Source organism: Siniperca chuatsi, linkage group LG16 (assembly GCF_020085105.1).
Source record: "Siniperca chuatsi isolate FFG_IHB_CAS linkage group LG16, ASM2008510v1, whole genome shotgun sequence".
Taxonomy (NCBI): domain Eukaryota; kingdom Metazoa; phylum Chordata; class Actinopteri; order Centrarchiformes; family Sinipercidae; genus Siniperca; species Siniperca chuatsi.
The window spans coordinates 16,983,077-17,003,747 of NC_058057.1; the positions used below are offsets into that span (position 1 = coordinate 16,983,077).

At 41.9% G+C, this 20,671-nt stretch overlaps 1 protein-coding gene across 17 annotated transcripts in view; it reads right to left on the reverse strand.

Moving 5' to 3' along the window:
- Positions 1-20,671, reverse strand: part of syne1a (spectrin repeat containing, nuclear envelope 1a) — a 134,861-nt gene that overhangs the window by 31,056 nt on the left and 83,134 nt on the right. For 16 of the 17 annotated variants that reach the window (XR_006374844.1, XR_006374845.1, XM_044168435.1 and 13 more), the window contains 23 exons: positions 20,320-20,657; positions 20,046-20,190; positions 19,520-19,738; positions 18,007-18,287; positions 17,311-17,476; positions 16,988-17,143; positions 16,577-16,729; positions 15,640-15,822; positions 15,273-15,410; positions 14,782-14,967; positions 14,014-14,136; positions 13,589-13,771; positions 12,426-12,569; positions 10,194-10,418; positions 7,948-8,088; positions 6,346-6,459; positions 5,945-6,106; positions 5,251-5,445; positions 4,976-5,149; positions 2,300-2,491; positions 814-945; positions 532-632; positions 119-269 (listed from right to left, as the gene is read on the reverse strand). Coding sequence is in view for 15 of the 17 variants with exons in the window: in XM_044168435.1 (XP_044024370.1) it covers positions 119-269; positions 532-632; positions 814-945; positions 2,300-2,491; positions 4,976-5,149; positions 5,251-5,445; positions 5,945-6,106; positions 6,346-6,459; positions 7,948-8,088; positions 10,194-10,418; positions 12,426-12,569; positions 13,589-13,771; positions 14,014-14,136; positions 14,782-14,967; positions 15,273-15,410; positions 15,640-15,822; positions 16,577-16,729; positions 16,988-17,143; positions 17,311-17,476; positions 18,007-18,287; positions 19,520-19,738; positions 20,046-20,190; positions 20,320-20,657 (4,002 nt within the window). In the remaining 2 variants the exon portion in view is untranslated. The remainder of the gene's footprint in view (positions 1-118; positions 270-531; positions 633-813; positions 946-2,299; positions 2,492-4,975; positions 5,150-5,250; positions 5,446-5,944; positions 6,107-6,345; positions 6,460-7,947; positions 8,089-10,193; positions 10,419-12,425; positions 12,570-13,588; positions 13,772-14,013; positions 14,137-14,781; positions 14,968-15,272; positions 15,411-15,639; positions 15,823-16,576; positions 16,730-16,987; positions 17,144-17,310; positions 17,477-18,006; positions 18,288-19,519; positions 19,739-20,045; positions 20,191-20,319; positions 20,658-20,671) is intronic. The other variant, XM_044168437.1, reaches the window with a different exon arrangement.

Genomic DNA, 20,671 nt, shown 5'->3' on the forward strand with positions numbered 1-20,671 from the left:
AGTTTAAGACAACTCAAAACATAGGTCAAATTAAACACAAAGCAATGTTTATCAAAAAACATAGAACTTTGAAAAACAAAATTGAATACAAAACATGCACAATGTATGGCATATGTACTGGGCTAAGCTGGTCCTGTTCCAGGGAGTTGAGGGAGAGCTGCAGCTTTGTGCTCTGATCTTTATTCAGGTTTTCCCAGCGCTGTTTCATCTGGTCCAAAGGAGACAAGATCTCTGTCTCCAGCAACACTCCTCCTGGGATGGACACCTCACTGTGGGAGGGAGAAGGGTGTGTTGTCATAAGAGATTAATATCTAATCACATCCCTAGAGTGTTGTTTTAACAGCAAGTTCCAATGTAATTAAATGTTTACCCAGCTTTAAAAAAAACAAAACATAAATAAATAAAATCACACCAAAACTCAAATCACAGAAGCTCCTCTTTACAGAATTAATGTGTGACAGAGAAATGTTTGTTCATTCAGAGGAAAGGATAACAAAGTGTGAGAAGAATAAAGAGAGGAGGAAAAAGTACCTGTCCCCATTGGTTGTGGTCTGTTGGCTGAGTAACTCTTCTCCAACACTGGCTACAGACTGGAGCAGCCTCCTCTGTTCAGCTACTTGCTCCTGCAGCTCCTAGGGAGTCATCATATAGAATTTAGGCCATAAAATGTAAGAGTTATATAAGATTTATCTAAATAAGTATAAACTTCCTCTCTGAAATGGATTAAATGAGTCATTTGGCACTCCAGGTTGTCAAAAGAGTAGTCAAAGGAGAGAATTAAATATACAATCCAAAAGTTCAGCTTCCTCTTACCCTCTGTCGACGAAGGTTGTCGTGGTGCTGCTGTGTGCGTGTGGATCTGGCCTGGGAAAGCCAATCCTGGACATTAGGACTCTGGGACAGAGATGAGTCTGGCTCACTGTCCTCCTGCTCCTGCAATGAACCCTGGGAAAAAGACAAGGGGACTTCAACACTTAATTCAATTCCTTAAAAACTGTAACAGGAGAGAAAAGGACAGGAGAAATTATTATCTTTCTGAGGAAGGGGCGATAAAGTTTGTGAAGAACAGAAAAGGGAATACAGCCCCCGTTCCCACTGAGTTTGGTAAATATACATACAGTACATAAACTTAAAAGATGAGGTATGCGATTCTAATCCAATACGTCTTTTTGTCAAATTCAGCAAACATCTCCGTTAGCTGTCTGTTCAGTGTGTGTATTGAAAAAAAGTGGCTCGGACTGAGCTACACAACACTATTCCAGCCATGATTTGTGTGTCAGGTAACGTTAAATGACTTGCCCACGGTCATTCAGCTTACTTTCTAGTTTGCCAAGATATGCTGTTGTTGTGATGTTAGCTATAGCAGCAGGAGAGTTGTGAGTATCACTGTGTGGAGCTGGTTTTCTGGCTCTGGGAAACTGTCTCGTCCTCTCTGGCTGTTAGCTTCGCAGCAGCAACTGTAGCAACAGTTTACTAACCCACAACCTAGCTAATGTTAGTTATATTACTTGGTGTGTCGTTGTTTGCTTTATATCATGGTATTTGTTATGGTATTGGATTTCTCCAGAATCGCATCCCCCACCTTTAAGTTACATCTAAAGTCCAGCTGAGATGCCAACTCTGCTAGAAAGTATTAAAATTAATTTCTTTTAGTCCAACAAAAACACACACACACACACACACACACACACACACACATACCCTGGTATATAAAAATTAGATTTCTGCCCGCATTTGAAATAGACAAATAAGCTGTTGTAGAGTTATTTTGAGAATGACTGAATGTCATTATTTACTAAAAGAGCACATTGGGGAGGCCAGCAACAAGGGATTTCTTTTTAGGGAAAATAATTTTCAGCAGAAATTGAGAGATTTAAGAAGGAAATTGAGAAGGAAATAAAAGCAAAAAGGCCAAAATGTTGCATCATCAGAAACATACCTGATGCAGTACATTTAGTGTTAGCATGTGATGAGGTAGCATCCTTTTGTCAGTTGTTTGAGGCCCATTGTGAGACACACACAGGCTCTTGTTGTTCCATCGTGGAAAACAGTGGACTTTTATGAAGGAGTATGACACGGCCTTTAGTATTTGCACAATACTACCATTGATACTGTTACACAGCATCACAAAATGCAGCACAGCACAACAAAAATGACACAGAGGCAGGGAGGAAGGAAAAGCTGGGAAATGGAAAAATATGTGGGAATGCGTAGGGGGAAGGGAACTGAAGGCATGGGACAGGAGAGGACATGAACATAGATGGTGGGGAAACAAAACACACATGACCTCTGATCTCACCTGTATGTCAACTTGTTTGTCCTGCAGCATCTGTTGCAGCTCCAGCAGGCTTTCTTTGAGGGAGCGCAGTTTGAAGGTGAGTTGCTCCGCCTCTCCCTTGGTCTCGGCCCGACCCTCCAACAGCAGGCTCTCGCTGTGGACGGACAGCTCTGACAGGTACGACACCTTCTGCTCGATCTCAAACAGCATATTCTGGAAAGGCAAGAGTTACAGTTGATAATAAATTACAACTACAACCTAAAATCTTAAGTATCCATCTCATAATCCTGACTGTTTGCAGTAACCTGCCTAAAAAGTCACTCATTCGTTTGTGTATTTACGTGGAATATGGCTACGTCATTAAACAGCTATTAACTACGCTACAGATTCTACATGCCAAATTGATCTACTGTACCACTCTACTGGTGTGCCTCTATATTTCAGAGAGCCTAACAAAATGGATTATCTCTGCACCAAGAAGTGTAATCACACCATGTACAGTGAAAGCAAATATATTTTATAACATTAAGAGCTTTTCTTGGATGTTTAAATCAGTGGTTCCCAACCCTTTTGGCTTGTGACCCGCTAAAATGAAGCAATGTTTACTTGTGACCACTCATCACTCAGGTAAAACCAAAGGGTGATGTTTTTCTTTATTTTATTTTTAGATGTCACAAAATGTGAAATTATAGAGTAATTCACCAGAAACACATCAAAGATTAGAGAAAACCCTGAAAAAATAAACATCACTTTGTGTACATCACTTTACTCCGTTTCCCTTCAAATCCTTTTCAACATATCCCATTCAGTCTCCTCTCACAATTCTTAACAAGAGAAATAAAAGGAAGGGAGACCCTCCCATTCCCGTGTCCAGACTGTGTGTGTGAAAAGTGGTACAATTGTATGGAGGTGGAAAAGAGGGGGATTAAGGGTGTATCCCCTTTTTTCACTCAAGGATACAAGGGCCCTTGGCAGAGATGGGGAGGTAATTCTCCACAGAGAATTTTTCCTGACAATACAGAGTGCGGCCATATAATCTCTGTTCTCTCTACACTTTCTTACCACAAAAAGACTCCTTATGGTATTCTAACTCAAATTCCAAAATGTCACCTCTCTTTTGGCCCAGGATCAAATGGCATTTGCAAAACTTATTCTGTTTTGCTTTGACTGACAACTACAAGACAGGTGGCATTTGTTATATAGGGCCAGAAAGTTTAGACTCAGTAAAGTACTTGATTGAAGCACTGACCTGTGAGAGGCTTCACTTGAGTGTTTTTTTTAGCTGCTTACTGTGTGTTGATTTTCTTGTAGTGTTTAAATGAACAGACTGTAGTTGTTTAGTAAATAGTTTAAACAGCTAACAAAGTTAAATCTGCCAAACAAAAGTGAGGTGCAAAAATAACTTAACAATATGTAACTATCCTAATTCAGAAACCCGATTCAACAGATAAAACCATTTAAAAGACAAATTATTTTTAACCATTATTTAACCAAATCCTTTTATATTTCACACTCTCCCTCTTCTCACTCCCTGCCTGAATTGCTCCACTTCAATTTCTTCCCTTTCTCCTGCCACTAATTCTCACTTCATCTCTCATAACCTCATATCTTTTGTCACATCTGGCCCAAACCATTGGATCTATACTGTAATAATCTACGCTTGCAGACAGATTTTACCCCCTGGAGATGAGGATCTGCATGGGCCGGACCTTTAGACCTGAGCTCCACAGGAGCCATATGTGAGCTATAATCAGCTTACTGTCTCTCAGCTGCTACAAACACACCCACACTTTAAACACTGATTTAATTTGCCTGAGCCACAGAACTAACATTATTACTGCTGAGAAGCCATTTATGGTGCATCATAGGATGACTGTTTAAATATTTATTTATATCAGTTTTGGTATTGAAGGGTTCGTTATATGATTCCACAAAAAAGCTGCAAAAACACCAGTTTTGTTTTTTAGGTAGTGTAAGACCTTAACTAACTAATTTAAAATAATATTTCAGTGCAGTATCAGTCAAGGTTAGTTAGGCACTCCAATGAAAGGCAGCGGTACTGGTTTAGAAAGCCCTGAACTTTTTCTGATTGCACTGCACAAGTTAAATAAAGATGATGTTACCATAGAAACAGGATGAGTGGGGGAACAAAACTTACACCAGTGGAAGAATGTTTGAGGACTAGTGAGGAGGGTAAATCAGAGAGAGATACATTGCCCCTAATGGCCCTAATCCCAATGTCATAATCCTAAACAAAGTGTCAATTTATGGGACAATAGAGGGCCTATTCTGTTCTGTTTTGAAATAGTCCCTTATTCAGTGTAAATTCTGTGTATTTCTTCTGGTTTTTGAGGATGAACTGAACAGTTTATGCGTGACTAAAATAGTAACAGTAATATAATACCAAGGGAATAAAACCAAGGATAGGCACTATTTCTGGAACAGTGAAGCAGCCAGATACTTCACTTTAGCCATTGATAGGTCACTCTTAATAAAACAGTAGCATACAAACTTTTGTACTGGGCCTACTGTGCCTCTGTCAGTTGAGGAAAACTTAAAAAATCTGCACATATAAGGAGAGCAGAAAACACACACTATCTACGATGGGCAAGATTGTCATGCTTGGGAATCTTAACAAACCAAGCTCAAAACCTTTCAGCACACAGTCAATCACTTAGTCCAGCCTTTGATGATCACCTGACAGTCAATGAGCTGCTCCTCCATGTCCATGTCTTCGTTTTGGGGCTGAAGGGCAGAACTTAGAGTGGCACGAGTGCTGAGCAACCAGTGGTCGAGTTCCTCGACCTCGCTGTGGTAACGCTGCAACGCCTGTTCCTGTCGCTGCTCTTCTAGCTGTTCACTTAGTCTCTCCTGTAGTGGTCAGTATGACAGACATGTTAGATTCCAGAAGTGAGACAATTCTGACGCTATATTGAAACTCTGTAAATTAATATCATCTTTGAGCGCTTCACCTCCAGCAGCTGCCTTTTCCCAGAAGCTTTCATTCGAATGGTGGCCATCCTCTCTCCCAGCACAGTGAGAGTAGACTGGAGAGCCAGTTGGTCACCAGCCTCTCCATTACTGTCGTTGTCTGCCAGCTCCTCAGAGAAACACGTCTGTAACTCACCAGTCTCATCCTGCAGCATCAGGATCTCATCCATCAGAGCCTAGACAGACATAGATCAGAAAAGTGTGAGAGGTGAAAAGAAAGAATGGTCTGAAAAAAAGAGAGATTTGAAAAAATGAAAATGTTGAAGGAAAGGATGAAGAGACTGACAAGAAGATGGCGGGAGACAGCACTAAAAGAGGGTTTGTCCAAATTGCCTTACAGTAACGTTATAAAACGGAACTGTATCTGCCATCGCTGTGAAGTTGGCATAGCAACGGAGAGCAGTGCCATGCAGTCTGTGCAACCATTGCATGGGCTAGGGCAATATTAAACCCCTCAATCATTCTCTGGTTTCTTGAAGCAGGCTGGTCTTTCGCCAGCTTTGTCTTTTCCCCATGAGATGTCTTCTGTCTGCCTTTCAATTTACACTTAACATGTACTACTACTTTCAATGTTATTATCTGTACTGCCCTCCACACTCTCTTTCTCTATCACACACACAAACACAACTTCCCCAATATCTCCAGACCTCTCCGTTCCCTCCCCCTCCCTCTCACCTGGTGTGCAGCCATCTGGCTCTCGGGGCTCTTGTTAGGCTCCAGGCCCTCATTGAGCGCTCCCTCGATGGACTCCATCTTAGTGGAAATGGACTGGAGGGACTCCTGATAATGCTGCTGCCGCTCCAGAGCCTCATACAGACTCTTCTGCTTCTCGCTGATCTGTGGTAGGAGAGAAGGGGTGGAACGAAAAAGAAAGAAACGAATGATGGCAAAATCAAGACGGCAGCTGGAGAGGAAGAGTTGGGGAAAAAGTCCACTGTACCATGTTGTCTACTAGCCCAGTCATACCATTACATTTGTTGCAGGAAATGTCCTAGCTGTGGGATATGGGAACATAACATAGTGGGGTTTTTATATGTGAATTAATTTGGTTCGTTATAGCTGATGGTGTGACATACCACATTCTTGAGTGTTTCCCAGGATCTCTGCAGGTCATCCAGGTTAGCAGCACTGGTTTCCATAGACGGGTCGTACAGCTCCTGGAGGGGTGCTCGACTTAGCGCACCGCGACCCTGTGGCCCAACAACACAGTGACTGTAGGTTTCAATAGTGTGTGAGAGCGATGTACAATATATGCTTGCTTACAGTGTTTCTGACGTTCACTGCAGATGGTGTGCTGGTTCTGACGTGTCCTCAAACATAATGTCAACAATGAATTTGAATTGGCACATTTGGGGGAAATATGCCCTGTTGTACATACCTTACTGAACATACAGTATGTGCTACTTTGTAATGCATTATGCTCTTTAAGATATAAACTAATATAGACAGTTGAAATGAAAATGTCTTCTATCTGTATTAGTTCTCTTATTGAAAATGGGCCTCACATTTCCTTTGGAGTTTAAAGAGAAATTGCAATTAAACTCCATATGCTTTGGGTTAATGGTTAAGGTAGTTCTCGGTTATGTTAAATCAGGCCACCCACAAGCTCACATACTTACACAGAAAGCGTATGGATCAAAATGTAAGAGTAGTAAGCACTATCTAAGACCTGTGAGTTAGATCTGTGTTGTTTGTTGTGGGACGTTTTCTCAGAAGCATTTGGCTGAAGTCCCATGAGATTAGTTTAAACTCTCTCCCATGATACTTTCCATCCGTCACTTAAACAGATAGGCTCACTGACACATCACAAGACAGATATACTGCATTTATATTTCACAATAATAGCTAAAAAAAACCCAACTATGACCATTGCTGTTTCTCCCAGAACAACAAAGCGCTGCTGTTTCACTGCTGCATCATTCTAAGTCATACATTACACAAAAGGCTACTTTATGCTATACTTAGCTATGTTTAGAAAATCACTTCTCTTTCTTATCTCAGCGAAAAAACAAGTGGCAAATAAATGTTTTTCAGCAAAGAAAATGTGCAAACATAATGCTGATAAACAGGGAAAGCAGAGGCAGCATAGCAACTCTCCAGCTGTTTCAAACATCCATTTGTTGATAGTGGTGATGATGGGAGGGTCATTGTTTGGTGGTGATGGGATGGGATGGGGTGCAGAGTTAGCATGCCCATCTTAACAAGTCACATATTCAATATTCAGTCTTACAATCTTATATTTATTGAAACAAATGAAAAACTCTGACAAGAGGGTATCATTAATTCCAATAATAATAATAATTCCATAATTCCAATGCAAGATACTTGATGCGATAATCTTCAATATCTTGAAAACTGCACTAACACATTGTATTCAGCAATGTCATTGGATACAAAAACATCTTTGAGACATCTGCATTGGAAAAGAGTCAAATAATCTCATCCCAGTGGCAAATTGTTTTCAGTCATTTTAAACAGATGATATTAAGACTAAACATTTGGTTCGTGATTCATTAAGATGGATTTGTTTTGTTGCACAGGTTAAGGTGTTGGTTTCTTATGATTTAGACTGAGAATTTGAGGTGTAAAATGTAAAACGGACGGTGGTAGTATGGAAGCTGGGCAGGTCAGGTAATGCTGGAGGGCTTTGGAGGTAACCAGGGTGGGGTTTGCAGTACCTGGTTAAGAGGAGCGTCAGTGTTAGCTCCCGGGGAGGGGGAACGGCAGGCAGGGGGAGAGGAAACCTCGCTGTTGGTGCCCTCCTCCCCTGACTCCTCCGTCACAGGGGAGAGGAGTGTGTGGCAGCGGCCGGCTGTCATCTAACCACACATACACGCCACACATCAAACACACACATCAAAAGAAGCAGGTGGAGGAAAAGGGAGGGGGGCCAAAAAGAAAACGCCCAGATCAAAGGAGTGAGGAGACAGAGACAGAAAAATGACGAGAGAAAAGAAGAGAGAAGAAGAGAGAGCATACAAATTAATGGGGGAGTGCAGGTTAGGCAGATTGCAGTGAGCATATTGCTGATTAATTAGACAGTGAGTAATCAAATACCATTGAGAGGAGACCAGATCACATAACTGCTACTGACATCAAACACTGCAACGCTTTTGCCATAGCACAGCATTAAAGAGACATCATTTACTGTAGCATTGCTCTGTGCTAGCAAATGGACAAACACTGGATTACACTGGCAATGAATGAACCACTAGGATTTTTACATGGATACATCAGGGGAAAGGAATGGCCATTACCAGGAAGTTGAAAATCACACATACAGTAAGTACACACATAAACTCACACTGCTAACACCACACACACATATTCATACATACTGTAGAGTTGCAAATTCAGAACCACAGTTATTTCTTTTCCATCACAGACACATTACCCTTACAAGTGGCAGACATGATCCATATTACAGACAAGTTTTAATGTTTTCTTGGATATTTAAGCTATAATTTACCAGGAATATATCTCTTTAAGAACTATAAAAGAACCACTCATACAGTGACGCATAAGCACAATAAAAAAAAATAAAAAGACATTACAGGTATGGTTAAAGTGAAAAAACCCCCACTATGTTAAAACAGTAAGAAGAAGAAGTCCTGGGAAATCCACAGGAAGATCAAGGCCCAAACCTAAACAAAGCAGAGCTAAAGCGTGGCATAGCTAACAGAGACTGGACTAGTTAATACAGCAGCTGTCCTACAAGTAGCACAGTTGTCTGTGTGCCTGCATGCTTCAGTAGAGAGGCCGAGCTGAAATGTGAGCTAAGCCCTACTGGGCTGCATTTTGGCAGTTAATGCAGAACTTGGCCGACTAACTCAGGACCTTGTTATAGTCACAGGACCTTTTCCCGGGCTTTATGATGCAATGCAATGCAACGCAACGACAAGCATCAGCACACCGGCAACTACATAGTGAGATTAGTTAGAACCTGAGCAGTTCTGTCACAGCACTGTGGTAACAATGACGCAGTACTAAATATGTTAAACAACAGCAAATCAAGGCTATCAGCAGTCCTAGTAACCGGCCATACACACAAACGTATCATGCTCTGCTCACACACAAACACACACATATGCAGTAATATCCTGTTTCCTGGCCTTTGAGAACCAAACACACCACAAACAGCAGTAACAGAGCAAGGAAGTGAAGACATTTGAATCAGAATGAAAGACACAGAGGAAGAGGTCGGTTTCTTATGTGCAAACACATAAGAAAAAGGATCAAGCTGAGGATGACATACTGTAGTAGCAGGCAGACAGATTCAGGCTAATATGAAGCAAAGTGAAATGACACAGCACATTATCAGCGCAGTAATACACAAGAGGAGACAGCCAGAATAGTAACACTTGAGGTGTAGGGAAAATAAGATGAGACACAGAAAGAAAGAGAACGGAGGAACAGGATAATAATAGAGAGAAAAAGCCTATTCTGAACCAGAAGTCTTTTTATATTTACCTGTCAGGGACCACTGAATAGATGCACATGAGGCCCTGCAGCCCAATTTAAGATTAAATGTCATCCCAAGGGCCCACATTTTGGAGAAAGTTTATATTGTTGTTGGAATTGAATTACACAGAAATACATTTGTACACTGGTACAGAGAAAATAAGAGCACTTAGAGTTAACCATGTGATCATAACTGTCATCCTCAGACATCCTCTAATTTGGGATAACTTTAAGATAATTACATTACTGTGTAATGAACTGTAAACACCCTCTAGAAACCCCAAAAGCACCCCTGGGATTCCCTGTATTACACTTTGAGTGTTCTGAACAGAAAAGGGATAGAGGCTACACATGCAAGCACACACATAAACATGGGTCTTGACAGGCATACAGCCATGCAGTATGTACATGTGTGACTCTCTGGGTGTTTGTGTATATGTCCAAAAAAGGCTTTGCCACTCACCATGACGACAGAGGGGTGTGCTGGAAGTTGCTTGGTGGCGCCGACGCTTGCCACGGCACTGGGCAGCTCCTCATCACTCAGCTCGTCCATGCCATCCGAAAGGCCCTCTACCTCGCTGACCGTCAGCAGCATGGTGGCGTGTTTGGCCTTCACTGTCAGCATCTTACACTTGGAGTGGAGCGAGGCGATCTGCTCCTGGTAGCCACGTATCTTCTGGGCCAGCTCCTGTCAAAACATCCCCCCCAAACAGAAACACCACCACCCCCAGGGTCAGGAGAGTGTGGTTCAGTCCACAATGGAAGATCAATAGTTCCTGGTTAAATACAATCCTGAAAAAAGGGGGTGGTTGAGTTGTTTCAGCGTTGAATGTGGTGCCGGTACGAGAGGAGTAAGTGGAGTGGACGCATTCTCTGCTCTGCCCGGTCTCTTTTGGCTTCACAGTGTGTAAGCGTAGAAAGAGAATAGCACTGCCTCACTCTCTTTTTTCTCTGTTTCTCTCTCTCTTCTATATCTCTGAGCCAATCAGAGCAGCACAGAGGCGGGAGACTCAGAGCAGTGGTGAAGCCAACAGACAGGATGTTTGGTTGAGAGAACCTCGCAGAAATAGTTCAAAATCCCTCAGACACTCCCTCTCATACAGAAACACAAATGGCACGGAAAAACAGGAAGTGATCTCACTGCCTGCACCCCCCTTCCTCTGCCTGCTGCTTCCCTCCTCCACCAATCCTAGGGGCAGATTCCTTTCAACAAAAGAGAGTCGTAAGGAGAGAGGGAGTGTTTAAGGACGAAGAATGACATAGATGGTGTCAAATTACAGCTATGGTATGAGCCGGGTCCAGCTCCTCCTTCCCTCCTTCTTCTACTCCCTCTGTCCCACAGATGGTCAGTGCACTGATAATCAGGTCATGTGACTAACTGGGCCAGTGGAGTTGCAGCTATCTGCTCAGCTTAAAGATCAAACTCAGACATAAACACACTGCCATTCCAAGCCACTCAGTAACAAGAAAATATCTACAAACACCTCGATTCATATATTCCCTGTCAAGTATTGGAAGTAGATCAAATCTACTAGAAGTACGCAGGAAAAGTTAAAATGTAATAAAAAAATGCGTTGCCTCTGGGAAGATTTGATCTGTTTCTCTGCAGGCCTTTGCCTCTCTCAGTCTGCCACCCCCCTCCTTTTCGATCTCACTCTCTGCATGGGAGATCAAACACCCTTACTCAGCAAAGTAAAACTGCAACCGAAAGCACAGGGCTTAGGTAACACAGGTGAAAACCATCTAACCATCTACACTGCATCAAACAGGAATCTATGCAGATTAGATTTACATGTACCATCAGATAAAGGAGGAATGTGCGTGAGTTGGGCTTGTAGAGGCACAACACAATATTGTCCCAGAATTGCTGTATGTGGTGGCACTGCTATAATAACACAATGATAAAGGGGGATTATAGTACTAGTTTTATAGAAATAACAATTAATTGCGCGTTGTTTGCATTAGATATTAGCAAAAAAATCCACAGTGATCAATCAGTCTCCTAAAGCTCTTCAGGTCATTGTTGCGTTGCTGTTATTTCACAGCCTGTTTTGTCGTGACAAGCTGTATATTCAGTGAATAAAGACTATTTCAGCGAATAAAGACTAATCTTAAAGTGCACTATATGGCCAAAAGTATACTTTGGGTCTGAGGCTGTTTTTCATGGTTCAGGCTAGGCCCCTTAACTTACATTCAAAGGAAATCTTCATGCTTCAGCATACAATGATATTTTAGACAATAGTTGCTTCCAACTTTGTGGCAACATTTTAGGGAAGGCCCTTTCCTGTTTCACCATGACAAAGCCTTCAAGTACAATGCTAGGTCCATAAAGAAATGGTTTTCTGAGTTTGGTGTGGAGGAACTTGACTGGCCTGCACAAAGCCTTGACCTCAACCCCATCCAACACCTTTGGAATGAACTGCAACGCTGACTGTGAGCCAGGCCTTATCACCAACATCAGTGCCCAAATTCACTAATACTATTCATGTCTGAATGGGGTAAAATCCCTGCAACTAGGTTCCAAAATCTTATTAAAAAAAGCCTTCTCAGAAGAATTATGCTGTTATAGCAGTACATTAATGCCCATAGTTTTAGAATGATATGTTCAAAAATCACATATGGGTGTAATGCTCAAGTATCCACATACTTATATTTGAATAAATATATGAGAGACAAAGTGTGTCTTTTCTCTCACCTCATGGTGGTGTATTTGAGCCTGAAGTTCCTGTATGTTATTGGTGGAGACAGGCCGGTCCTGAATGATGCGGTGAGCCTCTTCTATTAATCTCTGGAGGTTCTTCACTTCCTGTTCATACTGCTCATACTGCACCACAGCCTCCTGGAAAAGAGGAAACATAACAAGGTAAGGCTGAAGCTGCATCTTTTGTAAAACAATCATAAAGCATTATATATTATTGATCTCTGAGGGGAAATAATCATTTTGCTTGCCTCCCCCTCTAGGGAGAGATGAGTGTCACTTACAGATGTCATCTGAGTGGAGTTACTTCTTTCACTCTCTATGTCACAATGCTACCATCGTACCGATTCCTACATGCACTGTATCTCTCACTGAGTGTGTTAACATGCATATTCTAGTGTGATATTTTCAAATATATAAAATCCTAAAACATGTCATCTTAGATCTGTTGATATTGGAGCAATGAGGAAAGTTAAACACCTCTTCTATTCATTGTGGGCTTCTAAAGTCTGTGTAAAGCAAAATTTCTATGATAAGATTCATAATATTGTGGTTATTCTGTTTAGATATGAATACGTATATAAGCAGTTGATCTGACTCAGGGTCATATTTGAGATTAGACAGACAAATTCATTGTTTCAAATCTTAGTGTGCTTGGTTAAAATGGTGGTGCTTTAGGAGTTTGTCCTCCAGACAGTCTCAGAAGGTCACTTGTTTCTTCCTCTAAAGGCTAATCTTTACTACAATGAGCTTAAAAGCAAAATCAGCCCAGAACCAAAGGACTGCAGGATAATACTGATCTGATGGGGGCTCAAAGAAAACACAGACATTCTTGAGAAGGCCTGTTAGGACACTGCAGCAGAATTCAGAACAATTCCAGCAAGTTGCAAATCAATGTAAACTATAAAAAAAGGGGCAACAAAAACCCATTACACATCTAAACTGCTTTGAGGCATAAGGATTTTCAGTTCTATGGTCTGTAACTAATAAACAAAATGCTATACAAATAAACACTTCTCTAGGGTGCAGGACGATCACATTGATCGGTCATGTAATACATTAACAGAATATAAGCTCTCGGCTCTGTAATTTGTTATCAAATTTGATCTAATATGTAACAGCTGATCAACAGTATTTGCAATATGAGTTCTGCCCTCTACCTGCAAGATGTTGCACTGCTGGATGGTGGTATGCTGCAGTTGGCTGGCCTCTTGCTGCAGAGTCTGAGCTGTGCGGCAGATAGGCAGGCTGGCCACTACCTCCTCTGGTAGCCGGAGGGCGCTCTGACACTGCTGTACTGCCGCCACCTGCTGCTTGAAGCCCTCCATTTCCACCAACAGACGCTTATGAAGGAATTAAGGGGGATGTTAAGAGAGCAAGGAGGAATTGTTGGGTGTGTGATAAAGCAATACTGTGTTCAGAATAGCTACTTTTAAATTTGCATGTAGACGGATGCAGATTGTTCGTGGATGTCATACTGCAACTGTAGGCATGCACTGTGTGTATGTATAGTGTTTTGAATCTCTAATACTTGAAGCATGTTTAAATGCTGATTATAAATAAAGCGTTTTAAATGTGTGTTTACCTGTCTCTGTGTGAGTTGCTCTCTGAGGCTGAGCCTGTTGAGGTCTGGGGAGGCAAGTGTGACCTGGATCTGGTCTACAGCAGCATGGAGGTTCTTCACCTCTGCCTCCAAACGCAACATGTCCTGAGGAAAGACACAGACAGAAAAAACTAATCACGGCTAATACTGTATGTATCGTAAACATATAATGTAGCCTCTATACACAGGAGGTAAAAATGGATTTCCAAAAACTGTTATTGCTGACGTGGACCTGCTTGCAGTAATAAATATTTAAATCATACCAGTGTTTTTTTCATATTAAGTTATATCAGTCACTATAAATAAAGGTCGTGCTATGTTTACACTCTAGACCCAGAAAAAATCCTAACTCACAGGAGGAATTGTAAACAGATTTCCAAACACACAATGTAATTAGCATCAATCAGCAACAGACTGTCATCTGGGTACCAGCTGTATGGCAATCAGATTAGCGTAACAGATTACTGCTGCACAAGCTAAAACAGTGCATTCCATTATGATGGTGTAATACTTGGTGAATGACCATACAGGGGCACTGTTGGGTTGTAGCTCTGGTGTATTTGACTTACTTCAAAAGGGATGTGCACCTCTTGTTGTGTACCAAAATGCTTGGATTAATGAAATTAAATTAGCTACATTTCTTAATGAAGATAATTTGATCAGAGTGCCCTAAAACAATTTAGAGGTGTAGTATTAGTAGTAGTGTAGTCTGATTCCTGTAATGCTTGCCTGAAAGTGAATGTTGTTTACCTTTGCTGCATCCTGCAGACTCTGGAGGCGAGTCTTGGCAATTTGCTGCAGCTCCTCTGTGCGTCTGCTGAGGTGTTTCACCTGCTGGATCCACCTCTCCGTCTGCAACACCTCCCCCAGCTGCCCCTCCCTCTCCCCCATGGCCTCCAAGTCACCATGGAGACCCCGACACTCCCGCAGCAATGCCTGTCACCATAGGAGCATAAATTACAAGTCAAAGAGAGGGGCCTTTTATGTTGCAATTATACTAATTAAGGCCGGCCAACACACTGTACAGTATGTGACATGTCACTGAGAAATCAAACAAGTGTGTGAATTTAATTAGCTGTAAATTCGTGGGGTGTCTTCAGATCTAGTGGGTTAATACAGGAAATATTAGTATTAATTTTTGTGGAAAAATAAATATAAAAATGTATCAGAACCCATTTTTTTGCAGCAGTTTTCAGACATCTAGAAGGCCACTCCTTGCTGTGTGACTCATTAAGACTCACCTGATGTGCTCGAATTTGCTCCTGTAGCTGGGACGCAGTGCTCCAGATGATACTACCAGTGACCAGAGCCTCTGCCTTTTCTGTCCAGCCCAAAATGAACGCTTTCATACCCTGATATTCCTCCACCTGTCTCTCTGCCTGCTCACAAGAGAAAGACCAAGACCAGAAAGACAGAAGAATGAATGCAGACGAAAATGAATGAAACACCATGCATTTTTAAACAGAATCACCTGATAGTGGCCACAAAACTCTGACAATTATATAAAAGATATATATATTTGTTGTTCATTCATGCAAGCAATATTGAGAACTTTTCTTTTCCTCCAGGGAGGTCTACATGAGATGGTGAACTGAATGGACACCTCACCTTCTTCAGTCTGTTGGCTCTGTCCTGGAGCTGCTGCGTGGTGTGGCGCTGCACCTCCGTCAGTTTGGCCACAGAATCGCCCAGCTGTTTACACAGCAGAGGGTTCTGCTCCCCAAACTCCTGCACCGCTACTCCCAATTCTGCCAGAGAGCGACCACAGCATTCGCACTCTTCACAAAGAGCCTGTAAGAAAGGAGAGGAGGGTAAGGAGGTGAGGCAAAAAGGGGGGAGAAAGGAAAAGTCAAGTGTAAGTGTGGGTTAAAACGTGTGAACCTTACATCCCAGGTGGCTATCGCCGTCTGTTTGAACTAAGAAACTTCCTTTTTAAAAGAAATAGATCGACATTTTGAGATATTATTCACTTTCTTGCCAAGAGTCTAGACAAGAAGATTGATACCACTCTCATGTTTGTATATGATAAATATGAAGCTACAGCCAGCAGAAGGTTAGCTTAGCATAAAGACTGGAAACAGAGGGAAACAGCTAGCCTAACAAAGTCTGCCTTCCAACACCTCTAAATTTCACTAATTAACACATTATATCTTGTTTGTTTGTAAGTGTAAAGACGACAAGTTGTGGTTTTACGGGAGAGCAGTGATTAATTAGTGAGCTTTAGAGGTGCTGGTGGGCGGTACAGTCAAAAAAATGATAAACTAATGAACTTTAACTACACACACTCCAGGCTTTGTGGGTCTACAGATGGGCAGATGAGTGAGAGAAGAAAAAAAGTTAGGGCGACAAGAAGGAGAACAGGAGGGAAGGGGCTCAGACTCCCATCTGGAATACTCCTCTCAGAAATGGGTCACTCTTGAAGGCAGAATTCAGTTCATGCCATTCCAACTCTCACACACTCATTAACCTCAACATCTGCAAAATGAATAGCCAATTTAACAGGGGTTAATTGCTTGTTAATTAGTCAATCTGTCTGGTTGATTACTTTGGTCTCTTCTTTGGCCTCCTCCAAGTCGGCACCCTTGTCTTCCAATTTCAGAGCGATGGTCTTCAGCTTCGCCTCTATGTCCTGGAGTCTGGAGCTGAAGTCCTCTTTCACATCTCTGGTCTGCTGCACCTCCCTTTCCCTCGCCTGGACCTAAAGCAGATGGCAGAAATACACACATTTCACTGTACTGTCAAAAACATAAGCCTTTTAACAATGCTAAATGGTTATAGATATTTCAGCATGCACTCTCTGGACACACTAAGAGCCCTGCAGCAGGGAAGTACAGTCATACACCAGACCACACAGTAGAACTCATACAAGTGGAGGCATGCTATCTGATTACTAACCTAACTAAACACCCATTTGACACAACACAACTTTTAATAAACTGCAGCCAAGAGATGTCACCTGGTCTTCAGCAGAGCCCAGAGCCAGAGCCACCTCAGCCAGCTGCATGCTGAGCTCAGAGGGCAGACCAGCCTGGAGGTCCTGGTATTTGGACTGCTGCAGCTCTGTCATGCGCTCCACACTCTGACGCCTGCTTATGACCTCACCATGTGCAGTCTGCAACACAAACAACATCACATGACGGACTGCAAATCATAGTCTTTTCTGTTATGACATGATACTACATTTATGTTGAAACAAGCCAGAGTTCTGTACCTTGTTGACAAGGGCATGTCGGTTATTCCTTATGTGTAAGGTGTATGTGTATACATATAGTGGCCTACCTCTAGCTCTTGCAGCAGTGAATCCAGGTCCGCAGTGGGACTCAGCAGTAAGCCACGAGTATCTTGGATCCAGCCTTTGACCAAGCCTAGCTCCTTCTCAACCTCCTCTCTCTCCCTCAACTCCTGGTGTACCTGAGCCCTGCTGGCTCGTACCCTCAACACAAGGCTAGACAAGACACAGCATTAAAAAAAAAATCATACAAAATTGTTTAAATCTAAATGGGATATTCATTTTATTTTTTGGTCCCTGTTCTTACAAAATTATATGCAACTTCCATGAAAATAAAATACAAATTAAACTGCTTGTCTTGCTTCAAACAAAAACATTTTTTCAAAGTTAATCATACATGTTTGAAGCATGCACCAATAGATTTTTAGAATAAAAATAACAGTAGATATAGTAAAAAGAGTCAACACAAAAGAACTTGGAAGTCCTAAGAGTGAGTCTTTTATTCCCCTCAACTGACGGACTGTAAAACAACTTGAACTTTGTTTGTTCGCTGATAAAATATCTTGTTCCGTTCTTCTGCAAATTTTGTTCTACAAAACTTTATACTATAAGTGCAACTGCTAATATTTTTTATATATATAGTAAGTCCCTATGTAGTGAGTTTAAATATGAATCTATAATTAAGAAGCTATTAATATACATTTTTAGTACATACAAAGTCATTGGGTCAATCCTGGGTTACTCACCTGTCATATTGCTCCTGCATGCTTCTGATCTCTTGTAGGCAAGGTGTCTCCACATGTCCATTCTCTGTCTTTTTCTCCATCGCCTCCTCCTCCTCTCCTCTGAGGCTGCAAGTGTGTTGCCCCAGCAGGGCCAGGATGGACTGTTCCCTCTCCACCTCCAGGGTGAAGGAGTCATGGTACTCTAGGAGGCTCTGAAGCGCTGCCCTTGTGGCAGCCTTCTCAACTGTGCTGTCTGGGACACGACTGTGGAGGTCTTGGGACACAGAGCGCACCTTCTCCATCTGAGGGAAGTTAATGTTCAAAGACTCAGTTGATGCAACAGATTTGGGGTTAATAATTTACTGATAATCCTAGAAAGAGTGGAGGATTACTCCAGTAGGCTAGTACATCTGTGTCAATGCTACCCTGTGGAGGTTTTTACCTCTTGTAGCACTATGGTGCAATGTTTTTACAAGTTGGTCCCTGTTTTGTTTATATAGTGCACATATACAGGGACGATGACACATGACACAAACATAACATTTGTTTACAAGAAAATCCACAGGGCACCTGACTCCAACCTTTCCATTTGATTGAAAGGTGTCATTTCAGAATCAGAATCATAAATACTTTATTGATCCCCTTTTTTGAATATTATTATGCTACTGAAAGACATCTATCCCAGATATCTACCGTGTTGTGTTCACAAACCCTCATTTCTGTGGACCAGAAAGCCAATTTGAAAGAAAAAGTTTCATGAATTCTATCATGAAAAGTCAAAAAACTTTTGAGCTTAATGGTGGGGATTTAGAGCAGTGGTTCCAAACCTAGGGGCCAGGACAAATAAATCTAAAAGGTCAACAAGATGATTTAAGGAATAAAAAAGAAAAAAAAAAGTGAAATACTTTTACCGTCTTCAGGCCTCTAAAAATCCTACAAATAAATCAATTTGAGAGCAAAAAAATATGTGTGACCTCACATGTGACATTTCTTTATTTCACTAATAATCTTTCAAAGTTTTATCTACAGTATACAGTATTCCCTGTGATAGTCAAAAGCAGAAACAAGACTAGAGCATGACAGCATGTCCAGTTGAACAAAGGGGCCATAAAAAACCAGTGGACATCAGGAAAAGTGCCACATATATAGGGAGTGACCACCATTCCTTACAGTTTGACCCAATTTCCTTTTTAGGAGCAGTGCTTTGTGGGAATTCTTGGGCGCTGACAGCATTCACACTTAAAATAGGTCGAAAGGCAGGAAAACGCTTCATGACACAGTGTTTTGGCTGGAGGAAACAACTGGCCTGAAGCCTGGAGTTACATCACAGCACACCAACTGGTATTCAGTTGTTGCTGCATTTGACCTAAATCTGTAGAAGCAAGAACAATTTTCTAGACTTGTGTGTTTGTGGGATGTGTCATGTGAGCATAAACTCACCACACATACAGTATGCACTTGGACATGCAGAGTACACACTCACACAGGGGACCATGTATAATATCAGCAACAAATGTGCAGTATCTTCTCTTACCTTTTCAGTAAAGTTCCTCCACTCCCTTGCAGTGTCCTCCAGTGCCCTCTCCTGGGCTCGGGCCACACTGCAGAGCCTGGTCCACCGTTGCCACAGTGACGACACAGAGTGGCTGGTGACAGCTTTGCTGGCCTCAGAGATGATCTGCTCTAACTCTGTTGCATTCTCTTTCAAAGCATTTAGAGGCAACTCTAGCAGGTCGATGTGAGCCACCAGAGACTACAGCCAAAATATGACAGTAAATACACACAAGTCTCATAAATGCAGTCTTCTGAAACATTTATACTATGGGAAACTTAAACTCTTCCCTAAAAGATACAACTCTGCACACACACAAGGAATAATGCATGAACACTCCACTGTTTAAATATTGATGAGCATCTGCTGTCATGACAAGAACAAATGTTGGAATTTACTATAACAGTCATGTGGGACACAGCACATGCAAGTTAGACGATTTCTATAAACATCGGATAACCCTTTTTCTACAGTATCTCTGTTTTATGAGTGTAAGACAGTGTCTCACCTTATATCTCTGACACTTTTCCTCTGCCTTCTGGATGCTGATGGCTTTAGCTGTAGTGAACATGGCCATCTTGCTCTCTGCGTCATTCATCTGTTCAACTAGTGTCTCTTTCTCATGTTGGAAGGAAGCCCATAGAGCTGCACAACTGAGAAAATTATACAAATTACAGACTGCTATTGAGGGAGATTTATTATTAAAATATGCATCATATGGACTGCACATGCAAGCGGTGTATACATATGTTACTTGGCTCCACATTAACATTAATACACACCTCTGAAGCACCTCTCTGTAAGAATACATTTGCTGTTTGACTTCTGTGTTTCTCAGCTGCATTGCCTCAACTTTTTCTGTAAGTTCACTCATCACTCCTGCTTCCATCAAGTCCTCCAGCACAGGATCCAAACTCCTCAGTTCCCCTAAACCAGCTGTGAAGTTCTTTTCCTGGGCTGAAATTTCTTCCAGCTCCCGCATACAATCTGTCTGGCTCTCAAGCTCCACCCCTGTGCTGGCCCTCTGGAGCACAGCCGCAGCGGAGTCCAGCCATGTCTGCATGGACTGCAGAGATAAGTGGTGCCTCTGGACCAGGGAAAGAGCTTGATCCACAGCCAGCTAGAATATGCAGA